The sequence below is a fragment of the Pongo pygmaeus genome, chromosome 9, assembly GCF_028885625.2.
Source record: "Pongo pygmaeus isolate AG05252 chromosome 9, NHGRI_mPonPyg2-v2.0_pri, whole genome shotgun sequence".
Lineage (NCBI taxonomy): Eukaryota > Metazoa > Chordata > Mammalia > Primates > Hominidae > Pongo > Pongo pygmaeus.
This window is the reverse complement of record NC_072382.2, coordinates 46,103,412-46,128,569: the sequence shown is the minus strand read 5'-3', so window position 1 is coordinate 46,128,569 and position 25,158 is coordinate 46,103,412. Positions and strand designations below refer to the sequence as shown.

The window sequence follows — 25,158 nt, the reverse complement described above, 5'->3', positions numbered from 1 at the left end:
GCCAAATTTTGAATTGCTTTCAGAGTTTTTACTGCAAAGATATAATTTGATGTTGCTTTAGTGTCCTAGGGAGTCCTGAATTAACTTCTTGAATTTTGCATTTTAAAATGTGAACATCATCATTTATTCTATTCTTCTTCATATGTTTTTGTATTAATCTCCCATCATTTTCCTTGCTGTTGATTCCAGTGCCCAACAAGCTCTCAAACTCTGACACTGATGTGTGCACCAGTTAGTGAGAGACAGACTGCAAAGAGATTTTGATATTTGAGAAGAAAATTCTCTATTATATAAATTAACCTAGAGAAAAGGGGGCTGATGTATTTAAAAAGTGCTCACCGTTTTGAGCACTCAGTATGGGTGGGCACTATGCCAAGTGCTTTACATGTACTACCTCATTTAATTCCAGTTTTACCAGTATAATACAGGTTCCCTTATTGACCTGATTATACAGATAAGGAAGGTGATACTTATAGAGATTAAGCAATTTGTCAAAATCAGTCAGCAAATAAGAAGTGAAACCAGGACTAGAAGATAGATCTGTTTCTAGAATCATGCTTTTACTAAGCCAAAGGCTGTATGGAAGAAGTACTCAGGTACTTGAGTTGTTTTGGAAAATGTATCCATGATTGACCACAAGGTTAGGATTAAATATTCCTCACTCCTAAATTCTTGGTGATTATCTGTTGAATTGCCCTTCTTTTTAATGAATCTTTCATTTCTACATTCTGGAGAGTTTAAATTCATAAAAACTTTTTCAAATTCAGCATCAGTTCTATGGAGCCATTCTTGACCTTCTGGTCAGAAGAATTTTCCTTCTTGGCACCTCCTCTTGACCTTGTACAGGCAGTATCGCTTGGATCTCTAAGGCACTACATGATCTGCACACTTCATTCCTTGGGGCCTTTTCACTTGCTATAACCTTTGCCTGGCACATTCTTTGCTTGATAATTTCATGGCTCACTCTTTTCCCCTTTAGGTCTCTACTCAAATGATCTGTTTTCAGTGATCACCCATTATATGTCACCCTATTTAATTGCAACCTTCCTCACTGACACACTTCCCACATTGTGTCTGCTTTATTTTTCTCCTATCACTTGCCATCATCTAATATCCTATGTCTCACATTTATTTTACCTGTCTCTTCTCCATAAGAATATAAACATTTATTTATTCTGTCTCTTCTCCATAAGAATACAAACCCATCAGAAATATTTTTATCTGTTCTGTTAACTACTTGAGCCCTGGTTCTGAGTAATCTCTGGTACAGAGAGGGTGCACAATAAGTATTTATTGAATGACTGAATGAAGGACTGTCTGCCTTTTTTCACCTTTGACACTGTTGAGATAGGGAGCTAGATAATTCCTTGTTGCGGGACTGTCCTGTACTGCTAACCTGTAAGATATTTAGCAACATCTCTGGTTTCTACTCACCAGTAGACCCACTAGTAGCAGTTGTGACATCCAACTGGGATAACTGAGAGTGTCACCAGACATTACTAAATATCTCCTGCAAGTGGGGGGCATTGTCCTCAGTGCAAACACTGTTTTAGACTCAAAGATCCTGGAGAACAGGGATCGTATATTACTAGAGCATATAATAATACTGTAACACATAGTAGATGCTTGATAATATTTTAAAATTAATTTGTTTATTAAAATAGTTTTTGGGGATCAGGGTTTTTGGTTACATGGATAAGATCTTTAGTGGTAATTACTGAGATTCTGGTTCGCGCATCACCCAAGCAGTGTACACTGTACGCAATGTGTAGTCTTTTATCCCTTGACCCCCTCCCTCCTTCCCCCTGCATCCCCAAAGTCCATTGTATTATTCTTAGGCCTTTCTGTCCTCATAGCTTAGCTCCCACTTATAAGTGAGAACATACGATATTTGGTTTTCCATTCATGAGTTACTTCACTTAGAATAATGGTCTCCAACTCCATGTAGGTTGCTGCAAATGCCATTACTTCATTCCTTTTTCTGGCTGAGTATTATTCCATGCTGTATATATACCACATTTTCTTTATTCATGCATTGGTTGATGGGCATTTAGGCTGGTTCCATATTTTTGCAATTGTGAATTGTGCTGCTCTAAATGTGTGTGCAAGTGTCTTTTTCATAAAGTGACTTCTTTTCCTCCAGGTAGATACCCTGTAGTGGGATTGCTGGGTCAAATGGTAGTTCTACTTTTAGTTCTTTAAGGAATCTCCATACTGTTTTCTATAGTGGTTGTAATAGTTTGTGTTCTCACCAGCAGTGTAAAAGTGTTCCCTTTCACCACATCCATGCCAAAATCTTTTTTGTTTTTTTACTTTTTAATTATGGCCATTCTTGCAGGAGTGAGGTATCTCATTGTGGTTTTAATTTGCATTTCCCTGATAATTAGTGATGTTGAGAATTTTTTTGTATATTTGTTGGCCATTTGTATATCTTATTTTGAGAATTGTCCATTCATGTCCTTAGCCCACTTTTTAAAGGATTATTTGTTTTTTTCTTGCTGACTTAAGTTCCTTGAAGAGTCTGGATAGTAGTCCTTTGTTGTCCATAGTTAGTGAATATTTTCTCCTATTCTGTGGGTTGTCTGTTTGCTGATTATTTCTTTTGCTGTGCAGAAGCTTTTTAGTTTAATTAAGTCCTATCTATTTATGTTTGTTATTGTTGTATTTGCTTTTGGGCTCTTGGTAATTAACTCTTTGCCTAAGCCAACAACTAGAAAAGTTTTACTGATGTTATCTTCTAGAATTTTTACAGTTTCAAGTCTTAGCTTTAGGTCTTTGATCCATCTTGAGTTGATTTTTGTATAAGGTGAGAGATAAGGATCCAGTTTTATTCTTCTCCACATGGCCTGCCAGTTATCCCAGCACCATTTGTTGAATAGGGTGTCATTTCCCCACTTTATATTTTTGTTTGCTTTGTAGAAGATCACTTGACTATAAGTATTTGGTGTTGTTTCTGCTTTCTCTATTCTGTTCCATTGGTCTACATGCCTATTTTTATAGTAGTATCATGCTGTTTTGATAACTATAGCCTTGTAGTATAGTTTGAAGTTGGGTAGTGTGATGCCTCCAGATTTGTTCTTTTTGCTTAGTATTGCTTTGACTATGTGGGGTCTTTTTTGGTTCTGTATGAATTTTAGGATTGCTTTTTCCAGCTCTGCGAAGAATGATGATGGTCCTTCGATGGGAATCACATTGAATCTGTAGATTACTTTTGGCAGTATGTGATTTTCACAATATTGATTCTACTCATCCATGAGCATAGGATGTGTTCCATTTGTCTGTGTCATCTATAATTTATTTCAGCAATGTTTTGTAGTTTTTCTTGTAGAGGTCTTTCACCTCCTTGGCTAGGTGGTATATTTCTAAGGTTGTTTTTTGTTTGTTTGTTTTTTGTTTTTTGTTTTTTGTTTTGAGGCAGAGTCTTGCACTATCTCCCAGGCTGGAGTGCAGTGGCACGATCTCGACTCACTGCAACCTCTGCCTCCCAGGTTCAAGTGATTCTCCTGCCTCAGCCTCCTGAGTAGCTGGGATTACAGACACATGCCACCATGCCCTGCTATTTTTTTTTTTTTTTTGTATTTTCAGTAGAGATGAGGTTTTGCCATGTTGGTCAGGCTGGTCTTGAACTCCTGACCTCGGGTGATCCGCCTGCCTCGGCCTCCCAAAGTGGTGGGATTATAGGCATGAGCCACCGCGCCCGGCCTTTTTGTTGTTGGTGGTGGTGGTGTCGTTGTTGTTGCAGCTATTGTAAAGGGCATTGAGTTCTTGATTTGTTTCTCACCTTGGGCATTGTTGATATGTACCAGTGCTACTGATTTGTGTACATTGTATCTTTAAACTTGACTGAACTCCTTTATCAGATCTAGGAGCTTTTTGGATGAGTTTTTAAAGTATTCTAGGTATACAATTGGCAAACAGCAACAATTTGACTTCCTCTTTACTGATTTGGATGCCCTTTATTTCTTTCTCTTGTCTGATTGGTCTGGCTAGGACTTCCAGCACTATGTTGAATAGAAGTGGTAAAACTGGGCATTCTTGTCATGTTCCAATGCTCAAGGGGAATGCTTTCAACATTTCCCTTTTGAATGTAATGTTGGGTATGGGTTTGTCATAGATTGATTTTTTTATTACCTTGAGGTATGTTCCTTCTATGTAAATTTTGCTGAAGGTTTTAATCATAAAGTGATATTGAATTTTGTCAGATAATTTTTCTGCATCTATTGAGATGATCCTATGATTTTTGCTTTTAATTCTGTTTATGTGATATATCACATTTATTGACTTGTGTATGTTAAACCATCCCTACATCATTGGTATGAAACCCACTTGATAATGGTGTATTATCTTTTTGATATGTTGTTGGATTCTGTTAGCTAGTATTTTGTTGAAGATGTATGCTAGTATTTTGTTGAAGATGTATGCATCTATATTCATCAGGGATATTGTTCTGCAGTTTTGTTTTTTTGTTACGTCCTTTACTGGTTTTGGAATTAGGGTAATACTGGCTTCATAAAATGATTTAGGGAGGATTCTCTCTTTCTCTGTCTATTGGAATAGTTTCAGTGAGATTGGTACCAATTCTTCTTTGAATGTCTGATAGAAGTCAGCTGTGAATCCATCTGGTCCTGGACTTTTTTTGTTGGCAATTTTAAAATTACTGTTTCAATCTCACTACTTGTTATTGGTTTGTTTAATTTCATCCTGATTTAATCTGAGAGGGGTGTATATTTCCAGGAACTTATCCATCTCCTCTAGATTTTTTAGTTTGTGTGCATTAGGTGTTCAGAGTAACCTTGAATGATCTTTTGTATTTCTGTGGTATCGGTTGTAATATTTCTTGTTTCATTTCTAATTGAGCTTATTTGGACCTTCTCTCTTCTTTCTTGGTTAATATCACTAATGTTCTATCAATTTTTATCTTTTCAAGAACCAGCATTTTATTTTATTTATCTTTTGTATTGATTTCTTTGTTTCAATTTCATTTAGTTCTGCTCTAATCTTTGTTATTTCTTTTCTGCTGCTGCGTTTTGGCTTGGTTTTCTTCTTGTTTCTCTAGTTCCTTGAGGTGTGATCTTAGATTATCTATTTGTGTTCTTTCAGACTTTTTGATATAGGCTTTTAATGCTGTGAACTTTACTCTTAGCATTGCTTTTGCTGTATCCCAGAGATTCTGTTATATTGTGTCACTATTATCATTCAACTAAAAAAAAATTTAAATTTCCATCTTGATTTCTTTGTTGACCCAAAGATAATTCAAAAGCAGATTATTTAATTTCTATGTATTTGTATAGTTTTGGCGGTTCCTTTGGAGTTGACTTCCAGTTTTATTTCACTGTGGTCTGAGAGGATACTTGATATAATTTCAATTTTTAAAAATGTATTGAAACTTGTTTTGTGGCCTATCATATGGTCTATCTTAGACAATGTTTCATGTATTGAAGAAAAGAATGTATATTATACAGTTGTTGGGTAGAATGCTCTGTAAATATCTGTTAAGTCCATTTGTTCTAGGGTGTAGTTTAAGTCTATTTTTTCTTTGTTAACTTTCCGTCTTGATAATCTGTCTAGTGCTGTTAGTGGGATATGGAAGTTTCCCACTATTATTAAGTTGCCATCTACTTTATTTCTTAGGTCTAGTGGTAATTGTTTTGTAAATTTGGGAGCTCCAGTATTAGGTGCATATATATTTTCCTGTTTGATCCTTTTATCATTATATAATGTTCCTCTTTGTCTGTTTTAATTGTTATTGCTTTAAAGTATGTTTTGTCTGACATGAGAATAGCTACTCCTGCTCACTTTTGCACAGAATATCTTTTTTTTTTTTTTTTTTTTTTTTTTTTTCTTTTATTATTATTATGATTATTATCATTATTATACTTTAGGTTTTATGGTACATGTGCGCAATGTGCAGGTAAGTTACATATGTATACATGTGCCATGCTGGTGCGCTGCACCCACCAAGTTGTCATCTAGCATTAGGTATATCTCCCAATGCTATCCCTCCCCCCTCCCCCCACCCCACAACAGTCCTCAAAGTGTGATGTTCCCCTTCCTGTGTCCATGTGTTCTCATTGTTCAATTCCCACCTATGAGTGAGAATATGCGGTGTTTGGTTTTTTGTTCTTGCGATAGTTTACTGAGAATGATGATTTCCAGTTTCATCCATGTCCCTACAAAGGACGTGAACTCATCATTTTTTATGGCTGCATAGTATTCCATGGTGTATATGTGCCACATTTTCTTAATCCAGTCTATCATTGTTGGACATTTGGGTTGGTTCCAAGTCTTTGCTATTGTGAATAATGCGGCAATAAACATACGTGTGCATGTGTCTTTATAGCAGCATGATTTATAGTCCTTTGGGTATATACCCAGTAATGGGATGGCTGGGTCGAATGGAATTTCTAGTTCTAGATCCCTGAGGAATCGCCACACTGACTTCCACAAGGGTTGAACTAGTTTACAGTCCCACCAACAGTGTAAAAGTGTTCCTATTTCTCCACATCCTCTCCAGGACCTGTTGTTTCCTGACTTTTTAATGATTGCCATTCTAACTGGTGTGAGATGGTATCTCATTGTGGTTTTGATTTGCATTTCTCTGATGGCCAGTGATGGTGAGCATTTTTTCATGTGTTTTTTGGCTGCATAAATGTCTTCTTTTGAGAAGTGTCTGTTCATGTCCTTCGCCCACTTTTTGATGGGGTTGTTTGTTTTTTTCTTGTAAATTTGTTGGAGTTCATTGTAGATTCTGGATATTAGCCCTTTGTCAGATGAGTAGGTTGCGAAAATGTTCTCCCATTTTGTAGGTTGCCTGTTCACTCTGATGGTAGTTTCCTTTGCTGTGCAGAAGCTCTTTAGTTTCATTAGATCCCATTTGTCAATTTTGGCTTTTGTTGCCATTGCTTTTGGTGTTTTAGACATGAAGTCCTTGCCCATGCCTATGTCCTGAATGGTAATGCCTAGGTTTTCTTCTAGGGTTTTTATGGTTTTAGGTCTAACATTTAAGTCTTTAATCCATCTTGAATTGATTTTTGTATAAGGTGTAAGGAAGGGATCCAGTTTCAGCTTTCTACATATGGCTAGCCAGTTTTCCCAGCACCATTTATTAAATAGGGAATCCTTTCCCCATTTCTTGTTTTTGTCAGGTTTGTCAAAGATCAGATACTTGTAGATATGTGGCATTATTCCTGATGGCTCTGTTCTGTTCCATTGATCTATATCTCTGTTTTGGTACCAGTACCATGCTGTTTTGGTTACTGTAGCCTTGTAGTATAGTTTGAAGTCAGGTAGTGTGATGCCTCCAGCTTTGTTCTTTTGGCTTAGGATTGACTTGGCGATGCGGGCTCTTTTTTGGTTCCATATGAACTTTAAAGTAGTTTTTTCCAATTCTGTGAAGAAAGTCATTGGTAGCTTGATGGGGATGGCATTGAATCTGTAAATTACCTTGGGAAGGATGGCCATTTTCATGATATTGATTCTTCCTACCCATGAGCATGGAATGTTCTTCCATTTGTTTGTATCCTCTTTTATTTCTTTGAGCAGTGGTTTGTAGTTCTCCTTGAAGAGGTCTTTCACATCCCTTGTAAGTTGGATTCCTAGGTATTTTATTCTCTTTGAAGCAATTGTGAATGGGAGTTCACTCATGATTTGGCTCTCTGTTTGTCTGTTATTGATGTATAAGAATGCTTGTGATTTTTGCACATTGATTTTGTATCCTGAGACTTTGCTGAAGTTGCTTATCAGCTTAAGGAGATTTTGGGCTGAGACAATGGGGTTTTCTAGATATACAATCATGTCATCTGCAAACAAGGACAATTTGACTTCCTCTTTTCCTAATTGAATACCCTTGATTTCCTTCTCCTGCCTAATTGCCCTGGCCAGAACTTCCAACACTATGTTGAATAGAAGTGGCGAGAGAGGGAATCCCTGTCTTGTGCCAGTTTTCAAAGGGAATGCTTCCAGTTTTTGCCCATTCAGTACGATATTGGCTGTGGGTTTGTCATAAATAGCTCTTATTATTTTGAGATACGTCCCATCAATTCCTAATTTATTGAGAGTTTTTAGCATGAAGGGTTGTTGAATTTTGTCAAAGGCCTTTTCTGCATCTATTGAGATAATCATGTGGTTTTTGTCTTTGGTTCTGTTTATATGCTGGATTACATTTATTGATTTGCGTATATTGAACCAGCCTTGCATCCCAGGGATGAAGCCCACTTGATCATGGTGGATAAGCTTTTTGATGTGCTGCTGGATTCTGTTTGCCAGTATCTTATTGAGGATTTTTGCATCAATGTTCATCAAGGATATTGGTCTAAAATTCTCTTTTTTTGTTGTGTCTCTGCCAGGCTTTGGTATCAGGATGATGCTGGCCTCATAAAATGAGTTAGGGAGGATTCCCTCTTTTTCTATTGATTGGAATAGTTTCAGAAGGAATGGTACCAGCTCCTCCTTGTACCTCTGGTAGAATTCGGCTGTGAACCCATCTGGTCCTGGACTTTTTTTGGTTGGTAGGCTATTGATTATTGCCACAATTTCAGCTCCTGTTATTGGTCTATTCAGAGATTCAACTTCTTCCTGGTTTAGTCTTGGGAGGGTGTATGTGTTGAGGAATTTATCCATTTCTTCTAGATTTTCTAGTTTATTTGCATAGAGGTGTTTGTAATATTCTCTGACGGTAGTTTGTATTTCTGTGGGATCGGTGGTGATATCCCCTTTATCATTTTTTATTGCATCTATTTGATTCTTCTCTCTTTTTTTCTTTATTAATCTTGCTAGCGGTCTATCAATTTTGTTGATCCTTTCAAAAAACCAGCTCCTGGATTCATTTATTTTTTGAAGGGTTTTTTGTGTCTCTATTTCCTTCAGTTCTGCTCTGATTTTAGTTATTTCTTGCCTTCTGCTAGCTTTTGAATGTGTTTGCTCTTGCTTTTCTAGTTCTTTTAATTGTGATGTTAGGGTGTCAATTTTGGATCTTTCCTGCTTTCTCTTGTGGGCATTTAGTGCTATAAATTTCCCTCTACACACTGCTTTGAATGCATCCCAGAGATTCTGGTATGTTGTGTCTTGGTTCTCGTTGGTTTCAAAGAACATCTTTATTTCTGCCTTCATTTCGTTATGTACCCAGTAGTCATTCAGGAGCAGGTTGTTCAGTTTCCACGTAGTTGAGCGGTTTTGAGTGAGATTCTTAATCCTGAGTTCTAGCTTGATTGCACTGTGATCTGAGAGACAGTTTGTTACAATTTCTGTTCTTTTACATTTATTGAGGAGAGCTTTACTTCCAAGTATATGGTCAATTTTGGAATAGGTGTGGTGTGGTGCTGAAAAAAATGTATATTCTGTTGATTTGGGGTGGAGAGTTCTGTAGATGTCTATTAGGTCTGCTTGGTGCAGAGCTGAGTTCAATTCCTGGGTATCCTTGCTGACTTTCTGTCTCGTTGATCTGTCTAATGTTGACAGTGGGGTGTTAAAGTCTCCCATTATTAATGTGTGGGAGTCTAAGTCTCTTTGTAGGTCACTCAGGACTTGCTTTATGAATCTGGGTGCTCCTGTATTGGGTGCATATATATTTAGGATAGTTAGCTCTTCTTGTTGAATTAATCCCTTTACCATTATGTAATGGCCTTCTTTGTCTCTTTTGATCTTTGTTGGTTTAAAGTCTGTTTTATCAGAGACTAGGATTGCAACCCCTGCCTTTTTTTGTTTTCCATTTGCTTGGTAGATCTTCCTCCATCCTTTTATTTTGAGCCTATGTGTGTCTCTGCACGTGAGATGGGTTTCCTGAATACAGCACACTGATGGGTCTTGAGTCTTTATCCAATTTGCCAGTCTGTGTCTTTTAATTGGAGCATTTAGTCCATTTACATTTAAAGTTAATATTGTTATGTGTGAATCTGATCCTGTCATTATGATGTTAGCTGGATATTTTGCTCGTTAGTTGATGCAGTCTCTTCCTAGTCTCGATGGTCTTTACATTTCGGTTTGATTTTGCAGTGGCTGGTACCGGTTGTGCCTTTCCATGTTTAGCGCTTCCTTCAGGAGCTCTTTTAGGGCAGGCCTGGTGGTGACAAAATCTCTCAGCATTTGCTTGTCTGTAAAGTATTTTATTTCTCCTTCACTTATGAAGCTTAGTTTGGCAGGATATGAAATTCTGGGTTGAAAATTCTTTTCTTTAAGAATGTTGAATATTGGCCCCCACTCTCTTCTGGCTTGTAGGGTTTCTGCCGAGAGATCCGCTGTTAGTCTGATGGGCTTCCCTTTGATGGTAACCCGACCTTTCTCTCTGGCTGCCCTTAACATTTTTTCCTTCATTTCAACTTTGGTGAATCTGACAATTATGTGTCTTGGAGTTGCTCTTCTCGAGGAGTATCTTTGTGGCGTTCTCTGTATTTCCTGAATCTGAATGTTGGCCTGCCTTGCTAGATTGGGGAAGTTCTCCTGGATAATATCCTGCAGAGTGTTTTCCAACTTGTTTCCATTCTCCCCGTCACTTTCAGGTACACCAATCAGACGTAGATTTGGTCTTTTCACATAGTCCCACATTTCTTGGAGGCTTTGCTCGTTTCTTTTTATTCTTTTTTCTCTAAACTTCCCTTCTCGCTTCATTTCATTCATTTCATCTTCCAGGGCTGATACCCTTTCTTCCATTTGATCGCATCGGCTCCTGAGGCTTCTGCATTCTTCACGTAGTTCTCGAGCCTTGGTTTTCAGCTCCATCAGCTCCTTTAAGCACTTCTCTGTATTGGTTATTCTAGTTATACATTCTTCTAAATTTTTTTCAAAGTTTTCAACTTCTTTGCCTTTGGTTTGAATATCCTCCCGTAGCTCGGAGTAATTTGATCGTCTGAAGCCTTCTTCTCTCAGCTCGTCAAAGTCATTCTCCGTCCAGCTTTGTTCCGTTGCTGGTGAGGAACTGCGTTCCTTTGGAGGAGGAGAGGTACTCTGCTTTTTAGAGTTTCCAGTTTTTCTGCTCTGTTTTTTCCCCATCTTTGTGGTTTTGTCTACTTTTGGTCTTTGATGATGGTGATGTACTGATGGGTTTTTGGTGTGGATGTCCTTTCTGTTAGTTTTCCTTCTAACAGACAGAACCCTCAGCTGCAGGACTGTTGGAGTACCTGGCTGGCCGTGTGAGGTGTCAGTCTGCCCCTGCTGGGGGGTGCCTCCCAGTTAGGCTGCTCGGGGGTCAGGGGTCAGGAACCCACTTGAGGAGGCAGTCAGCCGGTTCTCAGATCTCCAGCTGCGTGCTGGGAGAACCACTGCTCTCCTCACAGCTGTCAGACAGGGACATTTAAGTCTGCAGAGGTTACTGCTGTCTTTTTGTTTGTCTGTGCCCTGCCCCCAGAGGTGGAGCCTACAGAGGCAGGCAGGCCTCCTTGAGCTGTGGTGGGCTCCACCCAGTTCAAGCTTCCAGGCTGCTTTGTTTACCTAAGCGAGCCTGGGCAATGGCGGGCGCCCCTCCCCCAGCCTTGCTGCCGCTTGCTGTTTGATCTCAGACTGCTGTGCTAGCAATCAGCGAGACTCCGTGGGCGTAGGACCCTCTGAGCCAGGTGCGGGCTATACTCTCCTGGGGCACCGGTTCCTAAGCCCGTCGGAAAAGCACAGTATTCGGGTGGGAGTGGCCCGATTTTCCAGGTGCTGTCTGTCACCCCTGGAAGGGGAACTCCCTGACCCCTTGCGCTTCCCGAGTGAGGCAATGCCTCGCCCCTGCTTCGGCTGGTGCACGGTGCACTCACCCACTGACCTGCGCCCGCTGTCTGGCACTCCCTAGTGAGATGAACACGGTACCTCAGATGGAAATGCAGAAATCACCCGTCTTCTGCGTCGCTCGCGCTGGGAGCTGTAGACCGGAGCTGTTCCTATTCGGCCATCTTGGCTCCTCCCCCCCACAGAATATCTTTATCTGCTCCATTCCCTTAAGTCTTTATGTGTTAGGTGAGTCTCTTGAAGACAGCAGATACTTGTTTGGTGGACTTCTATCCATTCTGCCATTCTGTATTTTTTTAAGTGGGGCGTTTATGGCATTTACATTCAACATTAGTATTGAGATGTGAGGTACTGTTCTATTCATCATGCTAGTTGTTGCCTTTATACCTTGCTCTTTTTCCCCCACTGTGTTATTCTTTTACAAGTCCTGTGAAATGTATGCTTTAAGGAGTTTCTTTTTTTGTATATTTTGAAGTTTTGTTTCAAGATTTAGAACTCCTTTTACCATTTCTTGTGGTGCTGGCTTGGTAGTGGTGAATTCTCTCAGCATTTGTTTGTCTTAAAAATGCTTTATCTCTCCTTCATTTATGAAACTTAGCTTTGCTAGATACAAATTCCTTGTGTGACAATTTTTTTTTTTTTTTTTTAGTTTCAGGAAACTGAAGATGAGACCCCAATCCCTTCTTGCTTGTAAGGTTTCTGCTGAGACTTCTGATATTAATCTGACAGATTTTCCTTTATAGGTTAACTGATACTTTTGTCTCACAGCTCTTAAGATTCTTTCCTTTGTCTTGATATTAGATAATCTAATGACTATGTGCCTAGGTGATGGTCTTTTTGTGATGAATTTTCCAGGTGTTCTTTGAGTTTATCATATTTGGATGTCTAGATCTCTAGTAAGACCAGGGAAGTTTTCCTCTATTATTCTCTCAAACAGGTTTTCCAAACTTTTAGATTTCTCTTCTTCTTCAGGAACACTGATTATCCTTATATTTGGCCATTTAACATAATCCCACATTTCTTGGAGGCTTTGTTCATGTTTTTGATTATTTTTTCTTTGTCTTTGTCTTAGTGGGTTAATTTGAAAGCCTTGCCTTTTAGCTCTGAAGCTCCTTCTTCTACTTGTTCTAGTCTATTGTTGAATGTTTCCACTGCATTTTGTATTTCTCTAAGTATGCCTTTCATTTCTAGAAGTTGTGATTGTTTTTCCTTTATGATATCTATTTATCTGGGGAATTTTTCACCCATATCCTGTACTGTTTTTTAATTTCTTTAAGTTGGTTTTCACCTTTCTCTGGTATTTCTTTGAGTAGCTTAATAATCAACCTTTCAAATTCTTTATCTAGCAATTCAGAGACTTCTTCTGGGTTTGGCTCCATTGCTAGGGAACTGGTGTGATTTTGAGGAGTGTTATAGCACCCTGTCTTGTCATATTACCAGAATTATTTTCCTTTTCTCTTTTTTTTTTTTTCTCATTTGAGTGGACTAATTCAGTGGAGAGGTCTGAAACTCAAGGCCTGCTGTTCAGATTCTCTTGTCCCACAGGATGATCCCCTGATATAATGCTCTCCCACTTTCCCCAGAGATAGGACTTCCTGAGAGCTGTACTGCAGTAATTGTTATGGTTCTTTTGGGTCTAGCCACCCAGCAGAGCTACCATGCTCCAGGCTGGTGCTAGAGGGGGTCTGCAAAAGTCCTGTGACGTAATCTGTCTTCAAATCTTCCAGCCATGGATACCAGCACCTACTCTGTTAGATGTGACAGGGAAGTGAAGTAGACTCTATGAGGGTCCTTGGTTGTGGATATGTTTAGTGTGCTGGCTTTCTTGAATGCTGGTTATACTAGCAGTGAAGTTGTCACATAGACACCCTTACGACTTCTGGTTAGCCAAGATGTTGTGGGCCGTGGAATTAGGTGTTGTCTTCTTCTTTGTGAGATCAGAGTTATTCTGTCCTGAATTGCTATAATGGAGTTGGTTGGCCTCCAGCCAAGAGGTGGTACTTTCAAGAGAGAATTAGCTGCAGTAGTAGTAGGGGGCTCTAAGCTTGCCCTAAGATGGCCAGGGTAAGTATTTTGGTTTCTCAGGCAATGGGATGGGCCATAAAACTCCCAAAAGATTGTCTTTTGTGTTAGGCTATCAGGGTGGGTAGATAAATATTATCAGGTGGGGGCAGGCTTAGGCAAGTCTGGGCTCAGACTCTCCTTGGGTGGGGCTTGCTGCAGCCACAATGGGGAATGGGGGAGTGGTTCTCAGGCCAATGGGGTTATGTTCCAGAGGGGATCTTGGCCACCTCTGCTGTGTTATATGATTCACCAGGGAAGTGGGGGATAGCGAGAGGCCTCACCTAGCTCCCATACAGTTGGCAAGGCCAGTCTCACTCCCACAGTGCTCTGCTCAGGCCTTGCCCCAGGCCATGAGCTACTCTTCTGAGAAAGCTCCTATCTACAGACGCTCCCACTCATCCCCCAGACTTCACTCAAGAAAATTTGTACCCAGTCAAAACCACTGCCAATTTCAGGTGGGAGCTTCCTTTGCCCCAGGACCCTTTCCCAATTCCACTGGCTGCCTGCCCCGAGGTCCCCTGTGAGATATAGTCAAGGGATGGCTTCCTGGGGCTCAAGTTGGAGGCTGGGAGTATGTTCAAGGTATTTCCTGTGCTACTTGTACTTTCAAATTTCTTGAGACTCCGTAAACCCATTTCATCTCTAGGTAAGGTTAAATCCTTCTTTGGTGATCTGGATTTTCAGATTGCCAAGTGGAGATGTGTGTTCCGAAAAACTCACAGTTTTTCACCTGTTTCACAGAACTTGCTTCTTTCAAAGGATTGGTGAATTCCTTCAGTTTTCCTGGTATGTTCCTGCAGTGGTTCTTGGAACAAAAGATCATGGTGTGAGTCTCCAAATGCTGTTCCGTCCGTCCATGTGGGAGCTACATGTTAGCTTTGTCTCCTATCTGCCATCTTCCCCAGAATCTCTTGATATTTTAAGCTGGATTGATCTGACTTTAAAATGTTTATCTCAAATATTATGATATAGTTACTATAAGACTATCCTCTCAAAATTTTTATTTTCTCTTATATAATAAATTTACTTCAATAATAAATATGAGTTTATTATCACATGGGTTCAAGATGATATATAGGAATTCAGAGTTGCAAAAAATGTGATCTTAGGCCCTAAGAATCTTGCAGTCTGGTTAGAGAAGCATATACACTGGCCAAAAATGAAATGCAGAAGAGTGTATTATCTGTCTCCTCAACCCATGCCTCACCCATCTAATTTATCCTCTATAGTAGAGATTTTCTGCAGAGGCCTGGATAATAAATATTTTCACCTGTGGAGGCCATATTGTCTCTGTTATACCTACATTCATGGAAGATAGCACTTTTCTTATATAAATATTTCTAGAACTAAGAGCAACATCTCAATTTGAAGATTTCAGGAGTAATGTAAAAGACTTCAGGCCAGGCGTGGTGGCTTATGCCTGTAATCCCAGCACTTTGGGAGGCCGAGGTGGGTGGATCATGAGGTCAGGAGATCGAGACCATCATGGCTAACACGGTGAAACCCCATCTCTACTAAAAATACAAAAAAATTAGCCGGGCGTGGTGGCGGGTGCCTGTAATCCTAGCTACTCTGGAGGCTGAGGCTGGAGAATGGCGTGAACCCATGAGGCAGAGGTTGCAGTGAGCCGAGATTGCACCACTGCACTCCAGCCTGGGTGACACAGCGAGACTCTGTCTCAAAAAAAAAAAAAAAAAAAAAAAAAGTCTTCATTCCCCCATCCTATCACAAAATGCTGTGGACTAAAAGGGTAAACAAGTGATTTTTAAACTTCAGTTTTAGTGGATTGCAAAAACAAGTCACTGGATCATAGCTGCACTTTATAAATGATATAGAATAGAGTAGAATAGAGTAGAAAATATCAGAATGCATTATACATACTAAGAATACATTTTATGTTTCTGTTTATTTGTATGTGCATATAAAGGTCTTTAATAAAAATTTTATTTCATATTCTTTTATTGTAAAGTTGGCAATACATAGTCTTAAACTGACTAACTCAAATAATAGACAGGGCAAAAGTCCATATGCAGGTATCTAGTGGTAAATGATTGTGCCTTAAGGTAACCAACAAATCCAAGAGGTAGCAGGGAGATGAGAAGGTGAAAGGGATGGTTCACAGATTCTAAAATGCACCTGCTTCTCTGAATGGCTTACTGCATTCTTTTTAAATATTCAGCCCCTCACCTCAGTGTGAGTTATAAACACCTTTTCATTTTCTTCTATTTAGTGCCTTTCCTCAGGACAAAACTTTGACCTGAAATGTCCCTTTTCCTGTACTTCTCCACCTGGCAAAAAGCCCATTCATTCTTCCAGGCCCATCTCAAATGCTAGCTTTGTTGTGCAGCTTTGCATCAGCCCACCAGGCATAGTTAATCATTTTCTCCTCTTTGTTCTTTCAACACTGTGTTCGTGCTACTGCAGTAGCATTTATCACATTTTATTATGCTTGGTTTTATATGCCTTTCTCTCTGCTATTCCACTGTGAGATTCTTGGGGATGGGGACAATTTTCACGACTAGTTGTAGACTTCCCAACACCCAGTACATTATCTGCACATAGTAGGTGGTAGAGCCCTAAATGGAGAAAGCTTAGTGATGTGGTTAAGACTCTGGGCTTGAAACCCAGGATGCCACTGTGCAGTGGTGCAAACTTCGATAACTTATTTAGCTTATCTAAGCCAGCTTTCTCAACTGACAATGAGTATAATATGATTAATCAACAGTGTTACTGTAAGGATGAAATGGAATTATGATATCAGGCTTTACTGCAGTGCCTGGCATTTAATAAGTTTTCAACAAACAGAATTTACCATTTGTATCGTCATTATTATTGTGATTACTGTTGAAAGGACGGCATAAATGGCTACTGGAACTGCTGACACAAACATATATACTAACTGATAGTGTCGAAAGTGATTTTTGAAGTAAATAATTATATTTTGTAATATACTCTGTGCTTTAGAACAGAATGTAATATGAAAAGCAAGTATTGTAGACATCTGGATGTTTGTTTTTATATTCAACTGGTCATGTTACTAATTTTTACTCTTATCTTTCCTCGATATTTTAAACTATTTTGGGGGAGAGGTTGAGGAGGGAAGAATGGAAAACAGGATTAAAATAATAAAATTTTGCTCCTGAAGACACTTCATAAACTTAATTGTGTAAAGTTGGGGCAGAATTTCTCAACCTCACCACTATTGACATTTTGGGCCAGATCATTCTTTTTCGTATAGGGCTGTCCTGTGCATTGTAGGATGTTTAAACATTCGTGGTCTCGACTCACCAAGTAATAGGACCACATTGTTCCTCCCTCCATCTTCTGACAACCATATTTGATAAATATGCTGTGAACGAGGTGAGGAATGAAACCAAAAAGCAAATGTAAAGGTGATGATATCACTTTTATTATTAACAGAGCTGGGTTGGAGAAATGAGTTTCCATCTGTAAACCGAGCTGGCTTGCTAAAAATGAACACAGAAGAAGGCCGACTTATCCACTGAGTTCCAGAGAGGAAAGTGTCATTAAAGAAGTAAGGAAAACTGATAATGTCTGAAGTCAGCTCATTCTCAAGAAAGAAGAATGGCGGGCATGGTCCTTTGCTGAACATGACCAGATTTTAATGATTTCCTTCCCATTTTGGATTTTAGGCAGACATGGTCAAATTAATTATAATCTTTGGTTCCTGACAGCTTGTAATCACTGTCTATAGTGGCCAGTTTTTATTTATTTAAAATTATTTTTAATAACGTAATTCATACCTACTAACATGCTACCCAAAATAAAGCTGGAAATGCAACAATTGTCTGCTTCGAATCACACAGAGCTTCCCAGCCCATCCTCCTGCCTCTCCCACTTGAGAAGCATCATCATGATATATATCTTTCCCAAATTTACCAACAAAATATATCCCTCCACCTCCATAGGGTAGGATGAGCAAAGTCAGCAGGCAGATGTCAGAAATTAGCTTCAGGAAAATGCTGCCTCAAGGAAAATTCTTCCTCAAGGAAACTAGGAAGGAAGAAAAGGTTTACCTTCTAACAGATGGTGTTGAAATTTGTATGTTTACTTACTGTTTCAGGATTTCAGGGTGTCCCTAGGAATGAAATATATGCCATTAAACTTTAAGAAGATTATGAGAAGTGTTTAGAAAGTGAAGGGCTATTACTTTTTATTAGTGTAGAACTGCTTTTGTTGAATTGAGTACATGGTGATGCTACTGGACATCCACAAACCTGGCATCTGCAAACCCACCTTCCCATTTTGTTCCCCTTAATACCCACATTTTATTTTACATGCTGAGAATATTTTATATTTTAATGTAAAAAAGTACTCTTTCTGTGGATTGAACCTCTCTCAAATACAAGTTTTGTAATTTTATTTTCTTGCACAATGAAAAGAGTTCTTTCAATATTAGAAGCATACCATTTTACAGTTGATCCAATCTAACATCTCCTCCAGGGCAGTAAGTTAATAACAAATGGCACTATAATGACAGATTCAGGTTTATCTTACTACACACACACACACACACACACACACACACACACACACAATCTATTTTTGCCACGCTTCAGAATCTGGGTAGCAGTTGAAGAAGAACCAACATATGAAGTCACATATCCATGGTACCTGAGTTTCTCTGAGTTTTCAAAGGAGCTATGATTCTAAGTTTCGTTGCAAACCACATGATATTACAAAGGGCACTAAGTTAAGGAAGGAGTGACGAGGAGTCCTCACTAAAGAATAAGTTCCATGGCACAGGGATTTTTGCTGTCTTACTGCTGCATCTTTAGAATCTAGAACATAAACTGGTTCATAACTGTATCATTATCTGGAAAAGCAGAGTCCTGGTGATAAATAACAAGAATCACATCCAGTTCGTGAGCACATTCCATTGGCTGTGCCTTATGCTGGGTGGGTCTACATTGGTAACTTAATTTAATCCCCCCAGCATGAGTGTTATTATTATCCTCAGCTGCTTTTTTCTTGAGAAAACTGAGACACAGAGGAGTGGAATGATTTGCTGTAGTTCATACAGTTAATAAATATAGAGCCAGAATTAGGACCATAAAATTTGTGCCAGCCCATCTCCTCACAAACTAGAAAGACAATGTAGCAGTGACCCAGCTCCTTGTTTTGCTTCTACCATCAACTAAATAATGCTGTGCAAATTACCAGTCCTCTGCATATCAGAGTCCTTTTCATTGAAATTCTGAGTTCATAGTCAATCAAGAAGAGCCTGTCCATATATGAATAATCCATGCACAATCTTTAGACTAAGATACATCAGTATCTTCTGATATTTGATTACACATTCAAAGAAAGCTTGAATTAATCTTAATTTCCACATAGTATTTTATGTTTTTGATGACATATCCCTTCTTTATTTGCTTTGTGTTGAAATTACTTTGGTGTATTGTCTAAGGTTCAACTAGGGAATGATTTCTTGGTTATTTCAGATAAATATCATTAAAAATAATGTATGCCTGGATTGGGAGAAATGTGACTAGTCTCAGGCAAAAATAGAAATTAGATAATAGGTACATTATCTTGAATAGCTCTTCATCCCTATCCTTTAATGTGACATGTGCAATTTAGGCATTGGTTTCTTTTTTTTCTTTTAATTTTTAGTCAGTTCCCTGAGCCCTTATGGAACTATTTTAAAAATAAAATAAACACGCCTTTGTGAACACTGGATTGTAGATTAACCCACACTGTAACAAATAAGGAAGGGGTAAGATTTCAAATGCAAAGATGTCTTTACTTGAATCTTGTCTCTGCTACTTTCTTCCTATGCAGTCTTAGAGCACTTGATTTCAGAGCCTCAAGTTCACCATTTCTGTAACAAGAACAATATACCTATCAGATACCTCCATGAAAAGAATAAAAACTACCCTTGTTAGGAAGGAAATCAAGCATAAATGAAAAGGGATGTCTTAAGCCCATCTTGGTGAAGCTGAACACCTTGTATGATGATGATTAGATTGTATTCTAATATCGGGTTTATATTGTCTGGATATTAGACAATTTGTTCCTGGTCTGTGTCCATGTTTCACAGTCATAACAATTCTGTTATCAGCTAATTTTATTTAACAGGATACTTATATAACACTATGTGCCGAACACCATTTTAAGTTCTTTGTAAATGTTAACTCATTTAATCATCATACTACTCTGTTTATTCTAATATCTGCACATCCTTAGAACATCACAGACATCTCGTGCTCTCCTCATAAAACCCTCCACTGTATCATCATTTCTACTTAAGGACTGAGTAAATCAAACGCATATACCTACCATGAAACAGCATCAAGTCTCCTAACCAGGTCTGCAAAACTTAGATGAAGTGCTGTTTCAATTCTGCACTAAAGAAATCCAAGCTGAGCCTTCTCTTTTCAAGCCCCTGCCTTCTTTTGGTGTTACTTAAAACTTTTTCTTACTGGCTTTCCATCTGTTATTTTTAGCTTGCAAAAACACTTTACTGTTCTTTGAAATGTCAGTCACCAGAGCCCACAAGGTATAATTTTTGGGACAAGAGATTTTGCATACATCTGTACATGTGTATTTTATATATTTCGGTTTTTGTGATGAACTTACCATGGCAGGTACTATTTTTTTTTTTTTTTTTTTTTTGCAAAGGCGAAGTGTTCTAAGATGCTAGAAATAGGAGATGATATTTGAATTCTAAGGTACACACTATCCTTTGGCAGAGGCAAAGGAAGTTGAAATTAATTGCTGAAGCTATGAAATGTTAAATCATTCAAGGGATATTAAATGATGTGGAAAACAACAATATGGTGAGGGGTTCTACGTATTTGGAATAGTGTTCAACTTTCTGAACACATCATGTGGCTTTTGAAGTTAAACTCATATTAATTTTGAGTGATCATGGCAAAATATAACCATGATATTTTTCTAGGGTGACTTTTTCAAACTACAATTAAAATTTAAAACATTTGCTCACCTATCTTTCTTGTGAATAAAATAAACTCAGGGTTAACAGTTGCAATATCTTCATTAATGAGAAATTTTGCATGTTCAGTACACTAAATTCTTGGTTATCCAGCAAGGTTTGATATTAAATTAACTGGATGGAAGAGTTGCAGAATTGTTAGAATGAGAGTTTTACTATCAGAACAACCTGTAAAATATAGATTAATTCATTTAACAAATCAGTTTTGAGCATCTGCTATGTGAATAGATACTGAGGCTACAATATAGTGGTGAGTAAAAACAATTATGCTGCTTCTTCTTATGGGTCTTACAGTTCAGTTGGTAAAGCAGGAGATGGTAATAAATTATATGTAAATTTACAATTGTATTTACTATTGCAATGGAGAGGTTCATGGAGCTATTTTATGCTATGCAAGTATGTACTAAGGGGAACTAACCTGGTCTGGGAAGGCTGACAGGATAGCACTGGGAAGGAGTAACAATAGCTTTGCAATGCTTATCAAGAAAACCTAAAAATCCATACCCTTGGGACCAGCATTTCCACGTTGAGGCATTTTTCATAAAGGAATAATTCAGGTTGTGCTAAGCATTTTAGCCATTAGGACAAGGCGTTGTTTTTATTACCACAATATTGGAAACAGCTTATATATTCAAATGTAAATGATTAGTTACATTTATATTATATATATTAAACTATATCGACTATCAAAAATCTTTTTTAAAGAACATAAAAGTTTTTATTGTCATAAGAGATGTTTAGTGAAAAAGATTAGGTTACAAAATAGTGAACATTAAAAAGGCCTTTACCTTCATCCTGACCCTACCCTTCCTAGTTACTCAATTTATTCTATTTGATTTCAAATGTATAAATGAGAGTAAGAGTTATAGCGTTTACTACTAGCTACCATTTAGCACATGCCAGCCCTGTGCTAAACATTTTACATCCGTTATTTCAGTTGATTTCATATAAACCAGTGAAATAGGTATTATTACATTTATTTCTTTTTCTGTATGGATTTTTTAAATATATCAATACAGATGTGTATTCCCTATGCAACAAAGAAAGAATTGCTTCAATGCTCCTGCTGTTTACCATGAATTTATTTATTGCATTTTATCTAAGATAAATATTTTGTTCTCTTGCAACAGCTTTCTGTGAAGAGGGCTGCAGATACGGTGGAACGTGTGTGGCTCCTAACAAATGTGTCTGTCCATCTGGATTCACAGGAAGCCACTGCGAGAAAGGTAATCTAGCTTGTTTTGTGGGGGATAGGGAGAAAGATTGGTAGAAAGATTGATTCAGAAAGAATAACAGCTCTTTCTTTAGGAATAATACTGTGGGTTGACTTGATACATTGTGTTGTGATGGTGGATGTGGCTCTCCTAAAGTGGGTACCTTTCTGTCACTGCTTAAAAGGCTACCTCTCTCTGAAAATAGAGCTTCATTTGCCTTCCCTCCAATGCATTTAATTTAGCAAGGTCAAGTCTTTTCTCTGCTATAGCTCAGTGTACATTTTTAGTGCTAATTAGAGATAAAGCCTGATGAACTGACCTGCGTCACTTATCATCTATTGGGTAGCATCACACACAATTATTAGAATTATAACAATCTGCTCTGTCAACGGAATCTAAATTAGCAGCACATGCTCCTTGCGTAAAACCACATTAAATAACTCCAGCAGCAGGTTTATTGGTGTGCTTGAGATTTTATTCTAATATTGGTTTATTAGGAACATTATCATTCATAGACCTGATAATATAAGCCAATTAGTGTAAGAAAGATTACATTATGTGCAACTTTCTATTTGCAATAAATGTTGTGTTTACATTTGGCACTATTTGGCAAAATCCAACTCTTATTGATTGGAGAAGTCCTCCTATTTGTGTATAAGTGAAATTTGATGTTCAATGCCAATGTATGTGTCAGTGCAAACAAGGGGTTTATGACACGTAAAAGCGAATATTTCAGTTTGTTTTTCCATGCGTTTTGTTAGGGTAAAATCACTACATTGTGTTTTTTTTCTGGCTCTGGAATGTCAGACTTACCACTTTTCATATCATAGCATAGAAAAACGGAAATAGGATGTCGCATTTATTATCCTTATTATTACATGACGGGGGAGGTGTCTTCATCTGGTGCCAGAGATATAAGCAAAGTTCTTGTTTCCTTTCCTTCATGTTTAGAAGCTTCTGAATTTAGATAACATTTTTTTAATGTGCCCATTTATTCTCACCCTGACCAACCTATTACATTGCACTGCCTGTATATTTATGAGGCAGTCTAATCCTTTTAAAAAGATGTCAAAAGGTAACTAAAATTGTTCAATAAGGAAGTCGGTAAACAATATTTGCACCACTGTTTCTATATTTTGTGACATTATCAACAAATAAAAATGTATCAAATAATAACTGTTTTTTTAAAAAAAAAATATGAAAGAGCCATGTACTGCGTTTGAGCAGCACAAGAGAATTACCACATAGAGCTAAAGAATTCTTGCTAAAAGCAAAGAAACTTAAGGGTAGCTTAGGACACATGTCTTTACTGCACTACATTTAATTTTAAGTAGGTTTTTTAAAATGAAAAAAAAAAAAAAAAAAAACTAGAAGATTCTTACTGCTTTCTGTAGAACTGCTGTATTTCCCTAAACTGAATACACAGAATTAATGGGGACAGAATGGTAATAATGATAATGTCTATAATCATGGATACTACCATTAATGATATGTCATTTGTTATGCAATAATTGTTAGGATTTTTAAATGAATATTTTAAGATTAAACAAAGGAGTTAGATATTATTGCTCTTATTTTATATGTAATTAAACTAAAATTTAGCTAGTGTAAGTAACGTATGCAATTATTAGAACTGAGAATAAAACACAGTTGTATCCCACAAAGCCTGTGTTATCAAACCTTGTGTGGGTTTTTTCAAGGATACTACATGGATTTTTTATTAAAATATATATTCTTGGCCACCTCTCCAAACTAGATGGAATATCAGGCGGTGGTTTCATGAATCTGCATTTTCACCAAGCACCTCAGGATATTTAACTATAGCAACTACTGTAACATTCTTATTTTTTTACATTAGAAATAACTGGAGGGAAACATTACCTTAGACCAGGGCCTGTGATCAGTGGCAGACCAGGAGGAATTGATTATGGTGTCTCATGCCTTCTTGATTTGTCCTTTGTCCTTTTCTCTGCTCAGTAAGTGGGTGATTGCATCAGTGCTTACAGTCTGGTTTGTAATGTGAAGTCAGAAAAATATAAAGGAGAAAATCAAGACCAGGGAAAAAGTTAGACAGAGATAGGCAAGCATGGGTCCCTATGTAAATATTAAAGTTGACATGGAGAATTGCATATTCTTGAACTCTTGCACAATCATCATAAAGGGAAAAAATACAATGAAATAAAACAATATTTCTCTGCATTTAATGCTATATTTCATCTGTAGCAAAGTCATTCCACTTAATATTGGCCAATACTCAAATTCTATCAGATTTTTCATGGAATGAATAAAGTACTTATCTTTCAGTCAGTTGTGTGCAAGGGATCTAAATAAATTATAGGCTAAACACTGAAAATCTGTGCCATTATCTTGTCTGAGTTATTTTGTCATGTTGATCATTAGCAATAAACATTAAATAAGTCTATTTGCCTTCGAATAGTCGTGCTAGATGCCTTGAGACTCATAGTGCCAAAGGAAAAATGCAAATGAATTGTGAATGTCTTGTGGCATGATTATACTAAATCTTTCATTTGATTTGTTTTAATTTTAAGACTAAGTAAATGGTCCCATTTGAGCTATATAGAATCCACTTATGTTTAGTCTGAAGCATGTTCTCTTATCCCCCTAGTTATTGGTTTTATTCATTGCTTGCAATATTCAGCCTTTCAAAATTCAAGTACACTTAGTAAAATCATTTAAATAATTTGTTAAAGAAAATTCCTATCTGATGTTAATAATCCCACTTGTGTTTGGTATGTAACACACAGATGAACAACTCTGCATTTACTTTCCATTGATGACATTTCAGTAACGTTAAACTTTTCATAACCCCCCTTAAGCAAACATTTTGCCTCCTTTGGTTTCTAAACAACATATAATTCTAGTTCTTCTCCTACCCTTCAACTTCCTTCTCTGTGTGCTTAGTTTGAGTTGGTTTTACAATTAGCATGGAGATGTGTAAAGAGAAAGATGAGTGAAGAATCAGTAAGAGGAGTAGTTTTGCCACTCTTAGGATGGAAAAGGGCTGCTGGTAAATGCTCTCTTCTCAACCTGGCTAAGAACTAAAAGGACAGAATGCCACACGGATGTAATGTAGCCACCTACAAAACAGCATGAAACAACACGAAGTCCTCCTAGAGAATTTTCACATGTAAAATCAAAGAGCTACACTAAATCCAGAGATACGTTAACTGTCACAAAACA

General features: G+C 37.8%; 1 protein-coding gene across 2 annotated transcripts in view; it reads left to right on the top strand.

Moving 5' to 3' along the window:
- The window catches only part of LOC129008432 (protein kinase C-binding protein NELL1), a 931,522-nt gene that overhangs the window by 703,099 nt on the left and 203,265 nt on the right, over positions 1–25,158 (top strand). For both annotated transcript variants that reach the window (XM_054440696.2, XM_054440695.2), the window contains exon 15: positions 21,874–21,969. In XM_054440696.2, coding sequence (XP_054296671.1) covers positions 21,874–21,969 — 96 coding nt within the window. The remainder of the gene's footprint in view (positions 1–21,873; positions 21,970–25,158) is intronic.